Source organism: Ciconia boyciana, chromosome 8 (genome assembly GCF_034638445.1).
Source record: "Ciconia boyciana chromosome 8, ASM3463844v1, whole genome shotgun sequence".
NCBI lineage: Eukaryota > Metazoa > Chordata > Aves > Ciconiiformes > Ciconiidae > Ciconia > Ciconia boyciana.
In genome coordinates this window covers 42,335,882-42,349,715 of record NC_132941.1, presented here as the reverse complement: position 1 = coordinate 42,349,715, position 13,834 = coordinate 42,335,882, and the positions used below count along the sequence as shown (strand labels likewise).

Here is a 13,834-nt window from a genome sequence, read left to right as displayed (position 1 = left end):
ATTCTGAATTTATCTTCTTTTGGATTTCATTGCTGTGAATATTCAACATTAGGCTGTCTTAAATAGAGCAGTTTTAACTTTGACCACTGCTTAATGATAGAGGATACTGATATTATTGTAATGCACAATTTTTGGAAGCTGTGCAGCAAGACATGGTAACTTTGGGGGGATGAATATGAAAACTTAAAACATGAATCACTTGTCATGAAGCTGTATTTATCACTCTTGAGGTAGTCGAAGAGCATGTAATCAGATCAAATTTGGTGCAGAGCTCAGGGGCTGCAGTGTCAATCGATTCTTTGTGTTATGAACTTGCTCAAAGTGATCCATGTCAGTGGGCATGTAATGTAGTGCTAAAGGACTTAAATCAATTCGCTGCATCATTAATAGTGCTAAATATCCCATGAAATGCAATCTTCTTTGGTTTGTTATCCTAACTGTTGTAAAGGAGCTACTAGATGATTCAGCTGAAATGTTGTTGCTAGGTTAGCCAGCAGTGCTAATCAGGGTTGACTTATTGTAACTCTTTAGCTGAACGTAAAGGATATGGCTAAGTAAATGCTGTTTCAGTGACCCGTTATTTTAACCTCAACCCTGCAGGCTGAGCGTCTGATGGAGCAAGCTAGCTGCTGGGAAAAGGAAGAGCAAGAAATATTCTCCACGAGAACTAATAGTAGGCAATCACCTGCAAAAGTACAATCTAAAAATAAATATTTGCGACCTCCAGAAAGTGTGGCAGTGGTGGGGGAGCGAGGGCAATCCACAGAGCGATCTAAGGAGAGCAGCGAGGAGGATGGCGGGGATGAGAGTCAGCAAAGTTCACCTCCCCGGCTGACCAAGCCGCAGTCACTGGCCATAAAAAGAAAGGTGTGTTACTTCAATGGTTTGGTTTCAAGTCATTCATTTCTGATTTCAATCAAATCGTTATCATTGAAATAACAATCTGGGTTTTTTACAAACATTTATTATATTGTTTTAATCCTTTCTATATTGTTTGGACCCTGAACAACTCCTGTCTTCTGTTTTTTCCTCTCCATCCAATTTTTGATCTTTTGGATTTTTCACAGAACTGTAAAATAAAAGTGACACAAAACCCCAGAATTTCCCATTAATTTTTAAACTAGTGGTTGCCCTCTGCTGTTTTGCATTGGTATTGCTTCAATATTTTAATGGTTCTTCCTTTTTTCATTTTAAGATGGAGTCCAGCTTGTGGGGTTTGTCTTTTTATTGTTTTTAATATAGGAACTCCTTAAAGGGGAATACTATTTTTCAAAAGCAAATGGTGTTAAAACAAAAGGGTTTTTTAACCCATATGCTTCTGATTTCCAAGGGATTTAAATGTTAAATTCCGGTTACTGCAGTGTTTACATAATTCTTAATTTGATGAAAAATCAACTATTTGAATGGTTTAAATTAGTAAACTATTCAAAATTTTAAACCACTCACCTTCGCATATGTATTTAGGTGTCTCTGGTGAGAATTAGGGAATTGGAGTGTCCCTTTGTTTATCCTTTAGATGAGCAAACTTAAAAGTAACTATAAATCTGTGAGAATGTGTAATAATAGAAATATAAACTGAACAGTTTTTTTTCTTTATAGCAGCCAACTGTAGAATTCTTTTGGTGTATTGTTGAGACCCATGTGAAGTTTGAGGTGTACTTCCTTTGCTGTTATCTATTTTTCTATATAAATAATTATTTCTAAAATAGCAGAAAGCAGAAACGTAGAAGAATAAACTTTGATACTTGTGAAGGTTGTTGGGGAATTATAAGTCCACAGAGGAAAAATGTGTAAGTAGAATTTATGTAATATTGCTATGAATATTATTTGACAGGAGAAGGTAAGAGTCTCTACAACATGAAGAAAATTCTAGTCTTAATTTTCACCTACAGAAGGGTTTGTGTGCATGTGTAGATACATACCTATTTTAACTGTTTAGACATTTTACTTTTACATTCTGTCTACATTTGAATTGGATGCAATGTAAGGGGGTTTTTTTGAATGAGTAAATAGATTATTGTAAAGTCACTTTACAAAAATGTATTTATTTATGTTCAGAGTCAGATAACAAACAGGAATGTAGGAGGAATTACATTTGTGGAATTATTTTTCAGAGACCTTTCATACTGAAAAAGAAAAGGGGCCGTAAACGCAGAAGGATTAATAGCAGTGTTACAACAGAGACAATTTCGGAAACAACAGAGGTGTTGAATGAGCCATTTGATAACTCGGATGAAGAGCGTCCCATGCCACAGCTGGAACCTACCTGTGAGATGGATGGGGAAGATGATGACTTGAAGCCTGTGATTAGAAAAGCTTTTGAGTATCAACCTGGGCAGCAGAAACAGGAGAAGGAGGAGGAAGAGCAGAACAAGGAGGAGAAAGATATTCATTGTTACAGGAGTGATGACAATTGTACAAGTAAGCTGAAAATGTTCTTATATCTTCACAAAATTAATTTGTTGGGTGGCCTTAAAAGGAAGTGTTTATTTTTGTCATAAATCTGGAAATTTTTAACAAGATGTACTTAACCATTTTGGTCTTAAAAGCTTACAATCTTAATAATGCTTTCTGCTTAGAGGTGCTACTGGAGCCATTAATCTCATGCAGTTTATTAGAATTTAGCGGTGGCTTCAGATTTTTTTGTTTTGTTCAATTGAGTTTACTACTTTCGTTATTCCTGACCCATTAATATAATAATTTGTTTTTTGTGTTCAGAAAACAAATGTTTTCCAGTCTGAAGCACTGCAGTCCTTGTCATGTTGCCAAAAGCAACTTTTATATCCCTGGAACAGGGCATTTCATACTCAACAGAGCAGGGGTATCACTGGAATATTGTCTAATATTGGTTTTGTATTCTTGATAAAGGATACAAGCAAAAAGTAAGATTGGATTTACACAAATATCTTTGTATTCCGCATTGTTGGTAATTCAAGAAAATGTTTGTTGCTTCTGGGGCACAATATGTCCTCAGCACTGGGGTCCCTATTTTTTCCCTACAAAAGAGTGAGAGAGTCTTAACTGTGTTCTTTCAAAGCTGCTTATCTAGTTTGATTTCAAGGATATTTCCTGGCAGAAAAGCTAATGGATGGATAGTGGAACTACTAATGAGCTATTCTGAATGTATACTCATCCCTTGACCTCCTGGCTCTCAAATTACGCTTATAAGTTTTAATTCCAGAATGAATGACTGGATTCTCAGGTCTGTATATTTACCTCTTAGAAGCCAGTGGGTGCTATTCTAGTGTTAGCATAATTGCATGGGAAGTTTAATCTTTGCGATCCTCAGTTGAGGGATCATGCACTGATTTCTATTTTAAACAGCTTTTGTGTGACTAGAGCAACCATGCTTACGAATGTTGGTGGTGTTACAAACCAGTGCACAGGTACATTAGAATATTACTGCTTTTTCCTGCTTCTCAACAGAAATGAATTAAACTAATAGTAGCAAATTCAAAGTGTTCCAGCTATGTCCCAGTGGTCAGGTTTGCACTGCTTTAACTAGACTGATACTGTGCATTTGTCTATGGACCATGTCATCACATTAATTGACTATAGGAGTGTTGTGACACTACAGTGAGAGGCAGAGGAGTATCACTGAAGCTATTACGCTCCCAAATACGGCATGTTATATCCTGAAAATTCTCCCTTTTTCTGGTGTATTACGTAAGTGGTATCTGGGGAGAGAGGAGAGGAGAGGAGTGAATGTGTTTGGGTAGTTTTTTATAGTCAGTGGATTAATTTAGTATTCTGACGCACTCTGTTTAATTTCAATTATCTTTTGGCTTTTGTCATGTATTGTGGGCTGTGTCTTTATATGCTGCCTATGAGAAGATACTAGAATGAACCACATTTTTTTCAGTGTTGGTACTAAAGCATGATTACATGCTTACTATGGTTTGTCCTCCAGAATGGTCGAACAGGGAACTCCAGACTCTCATGTTATTACTGTAAAAAAAGATGAATATGCATTAGATCAATGTCTATATAAAGTGATGGCATACCTCTATTCTAAAAACAAAGGTTGATAATCAAATATTTGGACAATATTTTTGCTTTAGTTTACATGTCTTGTGATTTAAATCTCTGGGATTCTTCTAGTGTATAAATGGTGTTTCTGATGGTCACTGTTAAAAGGCCACCAAACATATCTGTGTAAGTGTGTTTGAGCTGTAGATATTATGTCATTCTATTGTGGTTTGAGATCTGTTTATAACTCTTGTTTCAGAGTGTCTTAATACATTTTGAGTTTATAAAATACTTTTGGGATTATGTTTGAAAATACTGATTAGTTTGCGCAAGCTAAGACTTTTCTTTTGTCTCTATTTATTGCCTCCCAAAGATAATACAGAGGATGTAGCTGTATTGGAAGAAAGCACTAAAGACAATCTTGAACCTTTAAAGAGTAAGCAGGGTTGGCCCAAAGGAGTTAAGCGCGGTCCATCTAAATGGAGGCAAAGCAAAGAAAGAAAACCTGGCTTTAAGCTTAATTTGTACACTCCACCTGAGACTCCTATGGAGCCTGACTATCAGGTGCTGGTGGAGGAACAAAAGGAAGTAGCTGAAGACAAGCCCTGCTCAGTTCCTGTTACGGAGCAAGTTATTAAAGAGCCTGTTGAAGTATTACCACCACCAGATGATGAGGTAAAAGAGGTAGAACCTGAACCTCTGCATCCACCCAGTGAACCCTTTGAAAAACAAGAAAATGATATGATGAAAGCTGGGGAAGAAGAAAGGGATGTAGAAGAAGGTGGAATCAATTCAAAAGATCAAGAAAAAGACAAAGCAGAAGAAGTTTTTCTGCAAAAAGAGGAGTCTGTGCATTTGGATGATCAGGAGGAGGAGGAGGAGGAGGAGGATGAAGAACCTTCTCACAATGAGGATCATGATGCAGATGATGAAGACGATAGCCACATGGGTTCAACGGAAGTGGAGAAAGAGGAATTGCCTGGTGAAGCTTTCAAAGAAATGCTGGAAACACAGCAATCTTTTTTAGACGTAAATGTTCAAACTGGTAATTCAAATCAAGAGGACTTAATGGATTGTGGTGTTGACCTTGCAGCTGATGAGTGTGAAAGTGACCAGAAAGAACTTACTACAGATTCAGACCCAGTGCCTGAATCTGATGATGATCATACAGATAACAACCAGGACCAAAAAGCTGGTGAAGAATTACATTCCAATTTCAAGGGAGAGAGTGCTGAGACCATGGAGATTGATTCAGAGACGGTTCAAGCAGTACAGTCTCTAACCCAAGAAGCAAGTGAACATGAAGATACGTTTCAGGACTGTGCAGAGACTCAAGAGGCCTGTAGAAGCTTGCAAAACTATGCCCATAATGACCAAAGTCCCCAAATGACCACCCTGGATGACTGTCAGCAGTCTGACCACAGTAGCCCGGTTTCGTCTGTGCACTCTCATCCCAGCCAGTCAGTTCGTTCTGTTAATAGTCCAAATGTTGCTCCTTTAGAGAACAGCTATGCTCAGATCAGCCCAGATCAAAGTGCCATTTCTGTGCCGTCTCTACAGAACATGGAGACCAGCCCAATGATGGATGTTCCCTCCGTTTCTGATCATTCGCAACAAGTTGTGGATAGTGGGTTTAGTGACTTAGGGAGCATTGAGAGCACAACAGAAAACTATGAAAACCCAAGTAGTTACGATTCTACAATGGGTAGTAGTATCTGTGGAAACAACTCTTCACAAAACAGTTGCTCGTACAGTAGCCTTACATCTAGTAACCTAACACAGAGTAGCTGTGCAGTGACACAGCAGATGTCTAACATTAATGGAAGCTGCAGTATGATGCAACAAACAAACATCAATTCTCCTCCCACTTGTAATGTAAAGTCTCCCCAAGGTTGTGTTGTTGAAAGGCCTCCAAGCAGCAACCAACAGTTATCCCAGTGCAGCATGGCCACTAATTTTACACCACCTATGCAGTTAACTGAAATCCCCGAGACTGGCAATGCCAACATTGGATTATATGAAAGAATGGGGCAGAGTGAATTTGGAGCGGGGCATTACTCACAGCCATCTGCCACCTTCAGCCTTGCGAAACTGCAACAGTTAACGAACACGCTTATGGATCATTCTTTGCCTTACAGCCATTCAGCTGCTGTAACTTCCTATGCAAACAGTGCCTCTTTGTCCACCCCCTTAAGTAATACAGGGCTTGTTCAGCTTTCTCAGTCTCCACATGCTGTTCCTGGAGGACCCCAAGCACAGGCTACCATGACCCCTCCCCCCAACCTTACTCCTCCCCCCATGAATTTGCCACCTCCCCTTTTGCAGCGTAATATGACTTCATCAAATATTGGAATATCCCACACCCAAAGACTGCAGACTCAGATGGCCAGCAAAGGTCATGTTTCTGTAAGAACCAAATCCACCCCTCTGCCACCTGCTGCTACAGCCCATCAGCCACAAATTTATGGGCGTGCTTCACAGACTGTGGCCATGCAAGGGCCTGCGCGGACCTTAACAATGCAGCGTGGTATGAACATGAGTGTAAATTTGATGCCAGCCCCAGCTTATAATGTCAATTCAGTGAACATGAATATGAATACCCTTAATGCTATGAATGGTTATAGTATGTCCCAGCCGATGATGAATAGTGGATATCACACTAATCATGGGTATATGAATCAAACACCCCAGTACCCTATGCAGATGCAGATGGGGATGATGGGAACTCAGCCATATGCACAGCAACCAATGCAGACAGCACCCCACAGTAACATGATGTACACTCCTCCGGGGCATCATGGCTATATGAATACAGGCATGTCTAAACAGTCTCTTAATGGATCCTACATGAGAAGGTAGGCCCTTTGGAGGGCAGACTACCAAACTGGCATATTGGATTGATCTGCACAAATATCTTTTGGAGAGTACGATTTCAAAACCAGCAATTGGTGTGAATGCAAAAACACTTGTTGGCACCATTTTAAAGCTGTATGCAGCAGAAAGCCTTATACAAGTTTTTCTTTTTTCTTTATTTCTTGTTTTGGTTTTTGTTTTGTTTTTTTGTTTTTTTTAAATTTTGTGGGATTTAACTTTTCTCTCTTCTTTGGGGGGAATTAGGTGGTTTTCCATTTTTTGTTTATTTCATTGAGCTTGAAGTTCTCTGGAAAGGAAGAACTCTTTCTATGAACTGCAATTACACAGCAGCTGATGGTTCAGAGCCATTTTATGTGCCTGCTCCCATTAAAAATGTGGATAAATAGACTCCAAAACTATCAGACAGTACTGGATCGTGAGCTTTTTCTCTCTCCTTTCCCCACATGTAAATGCCTTTTAGCAGTTCTTTTATTGTATTATTTTGTTTCTGAAGGTGACACTTCCGCATGCCGCTAATGTCTTTGTTAGTGACAGTGCATTTTGTAGTACTGTACAAGTGTTGTGCTTAACAGTAAGCCATTTCTTAATTTTTTTGCCTTGATTAGGTTACCCTAGTTTGAGGGGTAAAAAAAAAAGAACTATATTTTTGTTAATTATGAAACTTGTAAAAAATAATAAAAAAAAGCTGCGAAAGCTATTCACATTTTGGTTAGTTCAAAGGGTTTTATTGCTGTATGTTTAGTGTAAAGTTGAGACTCTTTTCCATTTTTGTGACCAGTTTCTTTGGGGCTGGGGTAGGAAAAAAGGCAGCTTTCTGTTTTATAAATACTGTTATGTTTTTTTGTTGATTGAAACATCTCGGTGTTTATTTGTCAAGTTTTGAAACATTTTCATATATGTCCAAATACTTGGCAGGATTTAAAAAAAAAAAATAGTGAATTTGGTGTAAAGTTGCTATTTTATGGAAATGCCTCTAACTTTACATTTTCATTCCATCTGTAGATTTTTCTATCTTTATAAAATATTGGAGTTATTTTTTAAGGGAAAAAATAGAGCAGTAGCGTGTGAATAGCTCAAACTAAGCTTACAGATCGCATGTAAAAAGGCAAAAGTTACTTGTGTCTGTTTATATTGCTTCCTTTTTTGTAGCCTTTGTACCTGTACAGAGTGACTGTAAGGGCCGAACAGAAGAGGCTTGATACATGTAAAAATAGGACCCAGTGACACTCTTGTATTTATCTGTTATCTTTTTAGTCAGTCACTTAAAAAAAAAAAAACACACACACAAAAAAACCACCCAAGAAACAAAAATAAAAACTGCAAAAAACAACAAACACCCCCCACCCCCCCAAGCTGTACATTTTAACATAAAATAAATTATGATGAGCCATTTTTAGCCTCTTGTGTCTTGTCATAGTTTGATGTTGCATGGGAATTACCTCCTGAAACAGTGTTTGTTACAGTGCTCTCACATGCTTGATCTAAAGCCCATTAAAGTTGATGGGGTTTGGATTAGGCTGTTAGAGCCTAAGTGTAGGTTAATCATCATAATTGCATACACCTTGTGAAAATAAAGAGTATCTAAGATTATTTTTTTTAATAATCTTAATAAAATATTGAATAAATATGTATTTAATACATTACAAGGTTGTCAATATTTAATGTATGAAACTTCTTTCCTATAGAAAGTGTTAATATATATGTAAAAGGGTATATCATAGTAACAGACATGATGTTTGGACTGTATCTTAATGATAGAATTGTAATCTCTTCCTTTGTCATTTTGCTGGGTTACAAGACAATGCAAATCTTGTGTTGAACATCTGAGTTCTGTGTATATGCATGTATATGTGCACACACAAACACATACATACATATATGAACACTTCTAGCAATAGAAGGTCTGTAAAAATCAAAAAGGCTGCCTATATGTGGAGCTTCTGAGTGGACCAAGTTTAAATTGGGTGCGTGTGAATCTGCACCAGAACAAAATCCTTCTAAGAGTTTTTCAAAATGCTTCTAATGTGAATGTTGCCATTTAATCCCCCCTCTACCCACTGACACTGCAGGAAGGTTGCTAGCTAAGGTGAAAGGATTGGTTGTCTTGATTGAAAACTCTGTATGTCCACATTCCAGTATATAAAGCGGCTTTATAGGTGATGTTTTATATGCTCAAAAGAGAAATACGTATTTCTTTAAATAAAATCCTTAAAGTGTGTGGTGTTGCCAAATCAAGAAATCAATACTACAGATTTACGTGCATGCCCTGTTCACTTTTAATATGATGGGGAAGCAGTCTAAAATAGGGGATCTGAATGGGAGCTAAAATTGCTGGTCAAATGATAGTTTGGAGTAACTTGTATTTTAGGACTTCAGAATGCTTGATAAGGAGAGCACAATACAACAAAGATCTCTGTTCATGCACTTACACTGTCAAATTTGCTTTTTGAAGGCAGAGAGTATTCATAGTACTTAAACTATATGTGTGTTTGTCTTCACGAAGTCACTGTCACCTTTTTTTATGCTTATGAAAAGGGAAGGTTAACACAGTTAACATGCAGCCTTCGAGTGTGTATAACTAGGACCTTGTATCTTTGAATAATTGCATCTCAAAGTAGCACTATGTTTTGTGATTTTTTTTTTTTCATTCGTATGTTTTTATGGTGAGTAAAAAAGGCACTTGGGTCTTTATCCACTGCTTAGTTTCAGGTTTCCAAGCCTGTCTCATACAGGCAAATCAGACCTTCTTGCCATTTCAGTATGTGCTAACCTGAAACAGAGCATCCTGACTCCAGCATATTGCTAAAATTCTGTCTTTGCAATGCATAGATTAAAACTTGGGTAGAAAATGATGTACTGTGTGTGCATAACAGGCAAGTTTCCAATACTTTTTTTTTATTTCAGAACTGAATTCCTTTTAGGAGGACTAATGGCTGTCCTGCATCTTTTCCCATAGTGATTATTCAGCTGTGAATGGCATTACTGCACTAAAATTTCTAAGAAGGCTGTCTTTTCCTTGACAGATTTACCTGTTCTACGTATTGTGTGCCCATTGCAGTGTCGGTTTTGACTGTGCTCTAGCACTATCCCAGCTGAGAATTAGACCTGGTTTGTAGGTGAAGTTGGTGTTGCTAACACTTGTTAGTTAGCAACTTGCAAGGTTTGCCTACTTTGTGGAAGCTACGTGTTCCAGAACTGTTGCTTTTTCTGATTTAGTCTCATTGATTCTGGGAGAATGGTAGGGAAAAAAGCTGGGAAGTAAATAAGAAATATGTTTACTTCAGAATTGCTTAATTAGCATGGCTGTAGCAGCAGAGTGCTTCAGGCAAGACCTGGTTCTAGGGAAGATACTTGTCTTTGGAGTGGAACCTACTTCATCTGGAAGCTGCCAAATCACAGTACTCCTGAAAGCTACACTCTAGCCCTTCAGCAAAGGCAGGAATGGTAAGTGTTGTTGCACTCTGGCTACCTGATCTCCTAGCAGTGGACAAAATGTAACCAATTTTTTACTAACTTTGTAAGAAGCTCTGTGATACAAGCAGAAACAGAGGACTTCTGAACACAGAAAACTTTCATGTTAGATCACTGTCTATGTGTTTTAGTTTTATAAGCTGTTTAATTTGTCCATCATGCAGGCTAGCTGATGGAAACAAGCTCCATTTATATCAAGTGTGGTAAATAGAAAAAATGGGCCTGGCTTTTATCTGTAGTGCTGAGGGTGATCCAATTACAGCCTGTTCTGTAGAGACTGACACCTATAGGAGCAAGCAAACTGACCAATGTAGCAAAGACTTATGACTGTTTTTCTTCCTCTTCCCTTTACTTTTACTACTTCTCTGTATTAAAACTGTGTATTTCCAGCATTGTTTATCACCTATATAGTAATATAGGTCAGCTCTTCCATAGTGAAGCTCTGGGGTATGCATTGATCAAAAGTTGTTTTGAGCTTTGTGGAGCAGGGAGGGAGTTTGTAAGAAGATATAACGTAGGATTACCGTTTCAGCTTTATCATAACTTTAGTTGGGTAATTTCAATTCTTGGTCATTTTTTTCCCATCTACTAAATAAGAATAAACAAGCTTAAGCAAGCCATGTGTAAGGCCTTCAAGTGGTATGTGTAGAAACACTGGAATACAGGGTTCTGTTGATTTACTTCTTGAGAAATCAGTTTTGTGCTCTTTTTCATCTCCATGCAAGAATAGCAGCTCCTAATTTCTGAGTAGCTTGGAATCCTGTCCTTTGGAAATGGTTGAAACATTCTTCTATTGTGATGTCAGTGTTGCCATGTGCCAATTTCCTAATCTACTGTGCAGGACAAAATGAGTGGGAACTACTTAAGAGTTCTAGTATTTTGCTTTCTGTCAGTAGTTGGGAGGCTGCTGTTTGAAAGTTTTGTCAGTCTCCACAAAAAGCAGCTGGGCCTCCGGAAATTTTTTTCCCCGTGTATTTGCACAAGACTCGGACTGCAGAAGAAATACCCATCTCCAAGCCCCAGAAAACCTTGTTTGAATACAATTCTGCATGTAAACCAGCTACAGATAGTCTTCCAGTTGCAGCAGTCATTAAGCTATTGTGCAGGATACAAGAAAGAAAATGACCTGTAACTTGACTGAGGGAAACCCTGATAGATATTTTTGGTATTTTAGTAGATCGTTTGGTATAGAATTCCTGTCTGTGAGGCTAATGCTAAGAAACACACTGCTGCCATAGAGGTGAGAAGGTTCAGCTTTGTCCATCAGGGTAAATGAAAGACTGGGGCCATGTGTCTGAAAGGCAGGTTTGTCAGACCGAGGCTGGGAGAGCTGTTGCATGTCTGGGTTGTGAATTACGTTGCAGTAGACGGTAAGGTGTTCTGAAAAGGTGCATTTGAAGGCCTGTGGAAGTAGATGGAAAGAGTTGAGGGAGCCCTTCCAAGAATTTTTTTGACTCTTTAAACCCACATTGTGACTGCTCATTTATTTTTGAAGTGTCAAGTGGCTTCCTTTGAGTTTCCTTTTGTTTCTGTTTTTTTCTGGGTTTTTTTCTAATCCAGGTCTAGGGATACTTAATTTGCGGTAAGTCCCAGAGTTTGTGTATCTCTGTCATAAATATTGTTCACATTGTGATGTCTAATATGTTTTTTAACAGTAGTCTAGTTGTGTTTATTGTGTTCTGCTGTGTCTGAGAATTTGAAGATAAGGTATTTACTATACAGATAAATACAAATGAGAAGTCAAAAGCATTGCATTATGGGTGCCTGCAGCCTTGGCTCCAGTTACTGTTTGGAGATGAATGATTTACTGGGCTTTGGGGCCCGAAAGGAAGTAAAGGAATAGGAAAGGCTTCACACTAGAGATGCTAAGCCTGTAAAGAGCTGTTAACGTCTACAAAAAATGGTTTAAAGTTGTGCTCAACTCTGGTTTGTAGCGTATACTCGCAGCTCTCAGTGGCATGTTTCTGCCCTGTGTTCTTTTTACAAAGTATCCAAGACTTCTACCATCCATACTGCACCAAAGTTACAAAGTCTTTGTCAGCTGGTAAAGACCAAGAGAACTCTCCTGTGCTCTCAGTGGCTAGGTCATTCCTCTCAGGCACTGAGGCAGTAAATAGCTCTTACCTGATACATTGAATTAGGGAAAATTCCAGTAGGTAGGGTGATGACTTTACCTTTTTGCATCTGCAAAAAAGGTAAACATGTCTTAGTACTGCTGAGGTGGCAAAACTCTCATTGTGTCAAAACAGTTACTGATAATTTGTATCAGAGTAAATCGAATAAGTTTAGGCAAAAAAGTAGATCTGGTGTCTCCATTTGTGTATTTGGACTACTTCTGTCAACAAATACAATTATTAGCAACTGTATTGGAGCACAATAATGTATTAAGGTGACTAAAGCTGAGATAGGAGGAAACATTTGGTAGTGGTAAATATAAACAGTAGTGTCTGGAAGCACAGCAGCAGCTTCCTCCTGGTTAGTCAGGTCACTGTGAGATTTTTTTTTTTAAAAGCTTCACATGTGTCTCTTGCCTTTTTGATCAAAACTAAAATCTCATTAAAAGTGGTTATAATCCATGATTATTTAGGGGGTGATTAGGGCTGCACAAGTTCAATGTTGAACAACTTCTTAGCAATGTAAGCGACATGGTGTTTTTCTAGCTGTTAGTTTTTCCAAGTGCAGGAAAACAAGTCACAGCGCAGAATTTTCTCAGGTTTTTTTTTGTTTGTTTGCTTTTGGTTTTGTGGACAGTAAATTGACTTGGATACTGTACGTATAGGACCTTTTAAAATTCAGGCAGTTGAAGCATTTAGGAAAAACAAGTTAAAAATGGAACTGCTAAAATGTCATGTATATGTATCTCCTTGAATTGTCCGTTGTATCTGCTTATGCATCTGACCTTCTCAAGGGTCTTGCTTTGTTTCTAGTCTGCATGGTCTCCTGCAAAGTCCATTGTGAAGACTGCGTAGTTGATCCTTATCCGGAGGCCCTCTAAATGCTGTGCTACCCTAGATTATTGCCGTGAAAGAAGAAATGGAGATGCCAGGAAACAGCACAAAAAGGCAAACTCCTGTGAAATCCTTCAGGACTCTGGGACTAAACTTAACAATTCATCTGTGCTGCTACCATCTCGGTATTTTTCCTCCAAAATGTCTTCAGGAATGCCTAGCTCCACTCTTTTAAAGGCCATGTGCTTGGGTTAGGATCAGGATTTTGGGGGTACTCTGCTAGAAAAGTGTTTTCTTTAAGTTGTGTCTGCTTTTGTGCTGTAAAAGCTTTTTTACAGAGGATAAAATTTATTTGCTGATGTCACAAAGAATTCTGCTAAGGCTGGAACATTCTAAGAAGATGGGTTTTAAATTTGGCTTCCCTTCTTTCTCATCTTGACAGCATTTGAAATGACTTTGTTTTTCCTTCCAAATAACAAATGATCCTTGTGACTGTGTAAATAACTACACCTTCTCCTCCCCTCCTTTTATGGAGTTTCTTTTCCAGTAGCACAACTATGCCAGGAACAATA

The 13,834-nt window shown here is 38.3% G+C and overlaps 1 protein-coding gene across 7 annotated transcripts in view; it reads left to right on the top strand.

Moving 5' to 3' along the window:
• KAT6B (lysine acetyltransferase 6B) overlaps window positions 1–8,239 on the top strand; it is a 119,663-nt gene extending 111,424 nt beyond the window's left edge. For all 7 annotated transcript variants that reach the window (XM_072870450.1, XM_072870453.1, XM_072870451.1 and 4 more), the window contains 3 exons: window positions 601–867; window positions 2,115–2,421; window positions 4,343–8,239. In XM_072870450.1, the coding sequence (XP_072726551.1) occupies window positions 601–867; window positions 2,115–2,421; window positions 4,343–6,828 (3,060 nt within the window). In that variant the 3' untranslated portion in view covers window positions 6,829–8,239. The remainder of the gene's footprint in view (window positions 1–600; window positions 868–2,114; window positions 2,422–4,342) is intronic.
• The last annotated feature ends 5,595 nt before the right edge of the window (window positions 8,240–13,834 follow it).